Source organism: Ptychodera flava, chromosome 7 (assembly GCF_041260155.1).
Source record: "Ptychodera flava strain L36383 chromosome 7, AS_Pfla_20210202, whole genome shotgun sequence".
Taxonomy (NCBI): Eukaryota; Metazoa; Hemichordata; class Enteropneusta; family Ptychoderidae; genus Ptychodera; species Ptychodera flava.
Genome location: NC_091934.1, coordinates 27,322,550 through 27,331,366, shown reverse-complemented (window position 1 = coordinate 27,331,366; position 8,817 = coordinate 27,322,550). Strand labels below are relative to the sequence as shown.

Here is an 8,817-nt window from a genome sequence, read left to right as displayed (position 1 = left end):
CCATGAAAAGAACATCTCTCATCACATAAAACCAAAACCTTAAACTTTGTAGTCTTTCTCACATTTTGGTTTAGGCGATTTCTATTTCTAAGATCAGCTTGAATAATTCTTAATTTTATTCATCTATGATTTAGATTGAAATTTCGTAGGGCAATTTACCGTCGGATTCACATCTGTTATGCTTAATTGACCTTTTTGGCGGCCTCTCTTCACTAGTTTTAAGCAGTTTCCGCGAGGAAATGTATTCTTGATGTTGTTACAATGCCATTGCTTTTGCTTTTGTACATCCACTTTCCAGGGTTGATTCATTAGCTTCAAATAACCCTTCAAAATACTGTACTGGATATAGAATGGTTCTCAACACGTGCCTCTTTTCTTGTTTTATCATAGGCTTTACATTATCAACTTGACGTTAAGCATCTTAACCATAAGCAGGTATTTTTTGCTTTAGTAAACCTTTTAGTAAATTAAAATTGTAGCTTCCTAAGAAATGTCGTTACTCCTGCCGATAGGGCAAGATACGACAAATTTAATATGAAATTGCTGTGTTATCTTTCAATTACCTGAGACTCAAAATGCCAAAATACTTTTAACCTCATAATCGAGACGATCAAACGCTCTTAAGTTTTGAAAGATGAGACAAGGCATGAGATATCGTTTATCACGAGGAGGCAACTACACATAACAAACACAGAAGTGAGACGTTGATCCTCCTTAATATATGGCTGTGATTATGAAAAGAAGAATACGATGTAATCATCGCAAGATTTATCTGGAATTTAACCAGTCAATGCCACCTCTAAAAGTTAATATATATGTTTTTCATAAGCATTTGCACGAAACAATAAGCAGACACACCTGGTACCCTGTAAGCTAAATATGAAAGCTGTTTAACAAGCACTTTATGAAAATTACGATGTTGTGATGAAAGAAAGAAGCACTTGCACTAAATTGCAATTTCATTATAATTTTTCACTAGTCAAAATTAAATCACTGTTTGGAACCAATCAATACTTTTAAATGCTATTACATCATTAGATTAGAAAAAAACAGGTTTTGACCAAAAAAACAAAAACAAAAATGGCCAACATTTTTATATATGTTTATCAGAACATCTTCGGAAAACATTAAACACAAATCAAACGTATGAGACAAGTTAATCCTGAAGATAAAACGTTAAAAAAGAACCTCAAAAATTATCGAGACTAAAATATGTAGCATTTATGCTAATTGGAATAAATACTGAATGCACTTGTTGTACCAGCACAAGTATCAATTATTACATGAAAAACTCTGTTATTTATGGAAATATTTCAATTTTGAGAAAAATCATCAGTATTCAATTTCTTCATAATTCAGCAAGCTACATCTTGAGATTCAGTGCAGTCCTAGACAATGATCTAAGTATTAAACAAACCAAAGCTGGATACATTTGATGTAATAACTACTGAGTTTTGAGCTCCACTTTTTTGGTTTACCGGCAGATGGGCATACACACAGATACCGCCCCTAGTTCATCCGACACATGGGGCCGATATCTTGTCAAGGGAAGAAAAGACAATACACAACCAACATTCTTAAACAAACCAAACTACGCAAACATTGTCACAGTTGAGAATTACTTTCATTTTCATCGCCCGGGGTTGATTCAGTAGCTTCAGCCACCTTAGAAGAAACACTCTCCTTGATGTGTACGGGCTCAGAAGCACTTGTTTCTTGTATCTTTAAAGGCTTGGCAATTGCCAACTTTAGGCGTTACATATAAAGTATAAGCAAGGGTTTTAGCTCCACTGATCCTACGGTAAATTCAAGTTGTATCTTCCTGAGATGTCTTCGTAGAAACCGAAGAATTTAATACGGATGATTGTGTCATCTTTAAATTGGCTGAGACTCCAGATACCAAATTACCATTTACCTCCCAATCAAGGCGATCAAATGTCATGTTTTGACAGATAAGACATGTCAAGGCATGTCAAGTGTATGGCTTACATGAAAACAAGTTGATGAAATATTCCCATAAAAACTACATTCACGATATTGCTTTTTACAGTAACTACAATATTCGCATACTGCCTAGCTGGGAATCTTCGTTGTCCTCTTCAATGGAGGTCAGCTGTTTCTGTGATGGAAATGATTCTTGATGATGCTTCAGAGCAATGGTGTTTGATTTACCGTGCTTACTATCCAGTTTTGATTCAGTACTTTTAGCTTTTGAAACACTTTCCTCAGTGTGATGTGGCTCAGGAGCACTTGCCATATTTTCTTTTATTATCATCGGCTTGGCAATTCTAACCTGAGAGTTTGCATCTAAAACCGTAACGAGACATTATTTTAGTTGATTATTCATGGTAGGTTCAAATCGCTACCACGAGGTTCATGTGGCGTCTTCAAAGAGAAAGCAAGATACAAAAATAGTGTAATACATTAACTATGCAGTCGCCTGAGGCTTAGAGCTGCCATATTCACTAACTGGCACCTAATCAGCATGATCAAATGTTCATGTCTCGAGATATGATGTGGCAGGATATATTACTATGTGATAACTTTTGGAACTACGTTGTTCATTGCCCATGCTTGGCATTTATATGTATACATAAACTGTGAACCTAACCTTGGCGTATGGATATGTAAATGCTAATCATGTACTTTTAGAGTTGTGGCGGGATAACATTGCAATAAAGGAGTTGGTGTTCAGTTCAAAGGAACAAGCCTCATGTTTAGTTGTGTATATCGTTGGATACAAGAATGTGACAATTGCTAGCAGCTATGGGATTGTCGAGGTAGGTGGGCGCCAACATCATTCTGATAATGAACGCTAAGCAATCCAGTACTGAAGTAAGAGGCAGTTGAGTTCATTGCTCACACTTCTTTCAGACTGCAGTGCAGTGATTTGAGCGCGGGAAAGTTCAGTTGATATTGTGACTATTGGCTTGGTTCGTCCTGCTATAAGTGTTTGTGACTGACAGCCAAGTCGAGACTATTTGTTCTTATCCCCGACTTCATAAACTGTGAACTGAGATTGGAACTAACAGAAATTGATATCTGACCGAGACTGTAAAAGATAGCAAAGTTACGAGAACTTTGCAAGAAGAATAGTCTGTCTGATATCTTAGCAACACAGAGGACCCTATTTCAACCACAGTCAAACACCAATTAAGAACTTGTTTACCAATGAAATAAGTCGTCAACACATAGGAAGTAAGGAAAATGGCATAACAAAATGAGCATTAAAACCTTGTACGTGGTAAAATCTCGCACAAATAAGTGAGAACTCACAAAGTGACATTCACTTGCTCGCCTATAGTATGGAGGCCCATTCAAGATTGTAGTAAGTACCAACCTGGGATATCCTCCTGTACATTAGTTTGTAAGGTGGTAGATATAAGCGCGTCTTGTACTTCCTGCATTATATATAAACCAAGCCAGTAAAGTTTTCTCAAGTGGGTGCAAGTACGTTGAAGTTAAAAGTATTGGCATGGCTTACTATGGTAAAGGCAGACGGAAACTGAAGGCCTTGTTGTTATATTGTCGTGTTTACACTGTTGCGTTGTGAATTTGTGTGATATTGGACGTGACAGAGGTTTGCTTTGAGCCATTGTCAATAGACGAACTAGACATGTTGTGTAAAATGAGGTTTTGTCAACACTGTAAGGTGTGCCTTTAAGCTGAGCTGTAATATCAGTCGCTTGGAACGAAATAAGCCCTGCAAAATTTGAAAAATTGTCTAGCAGGAGGTCAGACGTAGTCAGAACAACACCACCACACACATCCACGAACTGCCCCTTACTATCAAAGACTTATCACTTGTTTTCAGGTGTATTTGTTTTGACAAAGTTTGACCTCTTGCAGAACAATCTTTAAACTTTGCAGAGTTGATTTGTCTGAGATTGACTGGTAGAGATGCTTAGCTGATATTAACACCTGAGAGTGTTGGTAACAGAACATTGAGATACGATAGATTGGACAGATAAGACATGCCAAGACATGTCATTAGTATCGCTTATATGAAACCAAGTTACTGAAATATGCATATAAAAGCTACATTCATAATATTGCTATTTAGTACACTATTCGCATACTGCCTACCTGGTGAATCTTCGTTCTTCTCTTCAGCTGTTTCTGTAATGGAGTGGATTCTTGATGTTGCTTCAGAGCAATGGTGTTTGGTTTACCGTGCCTACTTTCCAGTGTTAATTCAGTACTTTCAACTTTTGAAACACTTTCCTCAGTGCGATGTTTCTCAGAAGCACTTGCCACATTTTCTTGTTTTATCATCGGCTTGGCAATTCCAACCTTAGGCTTAGTTTCAAACCTTAAAGAAAAAATTATTTTTAGGGGATAGTCATGGGTAGGTTCAAATCGTCTCCACAGGGCACCTGTTGCAGCTTCAATCGAGAAAGCAAGATACAAAGATAGTTTGATTGCACTTCGCCACTTTCGGAGGCTTAGAGCTGCCATTACACTAACTGGCAATTGATCAATATGATCAAATTTTCAAGTTTCGAGATATCATATGGCAGGAAATATTACAATGTGATGCCTTTTGGACTACATTGTTTATTGCCCATGCCTGGTATCTATACGTAATCATAAATTGTTAACTAACTCTAGCATATGGATATGTAAATGCTAATCATGTACTTTTAGAGTTATGGCGGATATATATATATTGCAATAAAGGAGTTGGTGTTCAGTTCAAAGGAACAAGGCTCATGTTTGGTTGAGTATACCGTTGGATGCTAGAACATGAGATTTGCTAGTAGCTTATGTGATTGACGAGGTTGGTGGGCGCCGACGTCATTCTGATAATGGACGCTAAGCAATCCAGTGCTGATGTAAGAGGCAATTGACTTCGTTGCTTACACTTCTTGCAGACTGCAGTGCAGTGATTTGAGCGTGGGAAAGTCAGAAGCCAGTTGAGTTGAAATGCGTATTATTGGCTTGGTTCATCCTGTTATAAGTGTTTGTGACTGACAGCCAAGTTAAGACAATTTCTTATTCCTAACTTCATAAACTGTGAACTGAGGTAGGAAATAACAGAAAATGATAACTGACCGAGACTGTCAAAGATAGCACAGTTAAGAGAACTTTGCAAGAAGAATAGTCTGTTTACAATCTAAGCAACACAGAGAACCATATTTCAACCACAGTCAAACACCAATTAAGAGCTCGTTAAATAATGAAGTAAGTCGTCAAGAAATAGGAAGTAAGAAAAATTTATGATCCAAGCCAGTAAAATTTTCTCAAGTGGGTGCAAATTGAGTTGAAGTTAAAAGTATTGGCATGGCTTTACAATGAAAAAGGCAGACGGAAACATTAGGGCCTTGTTGTTATATTGTCTGTGTTTACACTGGTGCATTGTAAATTTGTGTGATATTGGACGTGACAGAGGTTTGCTTTGAGCCATTGTCAATAGACGAACTAGACATATTGTGTAAATTGAGGTTTTGTCAACACTGTCCGGTTTAACTTTCAAGTAAGCTGTAATATCAGTCGCTTGCAACGAAATAAGCCCTGCAAAATTTGAAAAATTGTCTAGCAGGAGGTCAGACGTAGTCAGAACAACACCACCACACACATCCACGAACTGCCCCTTACTGTCAAAGACTTATCACTTGTTTTCAGGTGTATTTGTTTTGACAAAGTTTGACCTCTTGCAGAATTATCTTTAAACTTTGGTAGAGTTGATTTGTCTGAGATTGACTGGTAGAGATGCTTAGCTGATATTAACACCTGAGAGTGTTGGTAACAGAACATTGAGATACGATAGATTGGACAGATAAGACATGCCAAGACATGTCATTAGTATCGCTTATATGAAACCAAGTTACTGAAATATGCATATAAAAGCTACATTCATAATATTGCTATTTAGTACGCTATTCGCATACTGCCTACCTGGTGAATCTTCGTTCTCCTCTTCAATTGGGGTCAGCTGTTTCTGTAATGGAGTGGATTCTTGATGTTGCTTCAGAGCAATGGTGTTTGGTTTACCGTGCCTACTATCCAGTGTTGATTCAGTACTTTCAGCTTTTGAAGTACTTTCCTCAGTGCGATGTGGCTCAGAAGCACTTGCCACATTTTCTTGTTTTATCATCGGCTCGGCAATTCCAACCTTAGGCTTAGTTTCAAAACCTTAAAGAAAAAAATATTTTTGGTGGATATTCATTGGTAGGTTCAAATCGTCTCCACAGGGCACCTGTTGCAGCTTCAATCGAGAAAGCAAGATACAAAGATAGTTTGATTGCACTTCGCAACTTTCGGAGGCTTAGAGCTGCCATTACACTAACTGGCAACTGATCAATATGATCAAATTTCAAGTTTCGAGATATCATATGGCAGGAAATATTACAATGTGATGCCTTTTGGACTACATTGTTTATTGCCCATGCCTGGTATATATACGTAAGCATAAATTGTTAACTAACTCTAGCGTATGGATATGTAAATGCTAATCATGTACTTTTAGAGTTATGGCGGATATATATATATTGCAATAAAGGAGTTGGTGTTCAGTTCAAAGGAACAAGGCTCATGTTTGGTTGAGTATATCATTGGATGCTAGAACATGAGACTTGCTAGCAGCTTATGGGATTGACGAGGTAGATTGGCGACAACGTCATTCTGATAATGGACGCTAAGCAATCCAGTACTGAAGTAAGAGGCTATTGACGTCGCTGCTTACACTTCTTGCAGACTGCAGTGCAGTGATTTGAGCGCGGAAAGTTCAGTTGATATTGTGACTATTGGCTTGGTTCGTCCTGTTATAAGTGTTTGTGAATGACAGCCAAGTCGAGACTATTTGTTCTTATCCCCAACTTCATAAACTGTGAACTGAGATCGGAACTAACAGAAATGATATCTGACCGAGATTGTAAAGGATAGCAAAGTCACGAGAAGTTTGCAAGAAGAATAGTCTGTCTGATATCTTAGAAACACAGAGGACTCTATTTCAATCACATCGAAACACCAATAAGACTAGGGATTTACAATGCTTAACTGGGTCAACGAACACCTCGGGGACATTCTTGTCCACCAGCAGTGTTACAAACCCAGGATAGAAAATACGGATAGTTTTCAATCGGATTCGAACCCACAACATACGGCATCAGTCGCCTAGCTGAGAGGCCTGAGACAGAACCAGTCGGCTAAATCTCCACTCCCAAAAAGAGTGGTTCAATAGCCGGCTAAGTTGTTACATTTTTCTGACTGAGACCTCTCAACACGTTGTAGAGTTCGTGAAGCACTCACGCACGCATGCTCACTATCATACATCGCACATACACACTTTATCGAAGCGAAGAAACGAATTTCATCGCTTTAACTGGGCGAACGATAACTCGGGGACAATTCTGTCCACCAGCAGTGTTACCAACCCAGGATAGAAAATACGGATAGTTTTCAATCGGATTCGAACCCACAACATACGGCATCAGTCGCCTAGCTGAGAGGCCTGAGACAGAACCAGTCGGCTAAATCTCCACTCCCAAAAAGAGTGGTTCAATAGCGGCTAAGTTGTTACATTTTTCTGACTGAGACCTCTCAACACGTTGTAGAGTTCGTGAAGCACTCACGCACGCATGCTCACTATCATACATCGCACATACACACTTTATCGAAGCGAAGAAAACGAATTTCATCGCTTTAACTGGGCGAACGATAACCTCGGGGACAATTCTGTCCACCAGCAGTGTTACCAACCCAGGATAGAAAATACGGATAGTTTTCAATCGGATTCGAACCCACAACATACGGCATCAGTCGCCTAGCTGAGAGGCCTGAGACAGAACCAGTCGGCTAAATCTCCACTCCCAAAAAGAGTGGTTCAATAGCCGGCTAAGTTGTTACATTTTTCTGACTGAGACCTCTCAACACGTTGTAGAGTTCGTGAAGCACTCACGCACGCATGCTCACTATCATACATCGCACATACACACTTTATCGAAGCGAAGAAACGAATTTCATCGCTTTAACTGGGCGAACGATAACCTCGGGGACAATTCTGTCCACCAGCAGTGTTACCAACCCAGGATAGAAAATACGGATAGTTTTCAATCGGATTCGAACCCACAACATACGGCATCAGTCGCCTAGCTGAGAGGCCTGAGACAGAACCAGTCGGCTAAATCTCCACTCCAAAAAAGAGTGGTTCAATAGCCGGCTAAGTTGTTACATTTTTCTGACTGAGACCTCTCAACACGTTGTAGAGTTCGTGAAGCACTCACGCACGCATGCTCACTATCATACATCGCACATACACACTTTATCGAAGCGAAGAAACGAATTTCATCGCTTTAACTGGGCGAACGATAACCTCGGGGACAATTCTGTCCACCAGCAGTGTTACCAACCCAGGATAGAAAATACGGATAGTTTTCAATCGGATTCGAACCCACAACATACGGCATCAGTCGCCTAGCTGAGAGGCCTGAGACAGAACCAGTCGGCTAAATCTCCACTCCCAAAAAGAGTGGTTCAATAGCCGGCTAAGTTGTTACATTTTTCTGACTGAGACCTCTCAACACGTTGTAGAGTTCGTGAAGCACTCACGCACGCATGCTCACTATCATACATCGCACATACACACTTTATCGAAGCGAAGAAAACGAATTTCATCGCTTTAACTGGGCGAACGATAACCTCGGGGACAATTCTGTCCACCAGCAGTGTTACCAACCCAGGATAGAAAATACGGATAGTTTTCAATCGGATTCGAACCCACAACATACGGCATCAGTCGCCTAGCTGAGAGGCCTGAGACAGAACCAGTCGGCTAATCTCCACTCCCAAAAAGAGTGGTTCAATAGCCGGCTAAGT

The 8,817-nt window shown here is 39.5% G+C and overlaps 1 protein-coding gene across 1 annotated transcript; it reads right to left on the bottom strand.

Moving 5' to 3' along the window:
• Positions 1 to 2,053: 2,053 nt before the first annotated feature.
• On the bottom strand, positions 2,054 to 6,097 carry LOC139136411 (uncharacterized). The gene is made up of 4 exons (XM_070704135.1): positions 5,892 to 6,097; positions 4,087 to 4,312; positions 3,341 to 3,401; positions 2,054 to 2,307 (listed from the first exon to the last, which is right to left on the bottom strand). Exons 1-4 carry the CDS (start codon positions 6,095 to 6,097, stop codon positions 2,054 to 2,056), a joined length of 747 nt encoding a protein of 248 aa, XP_070560236.1.
• Between the last annotated feature and the right edge of the window lie 2,720 nt (positions 6,098 to 8,817).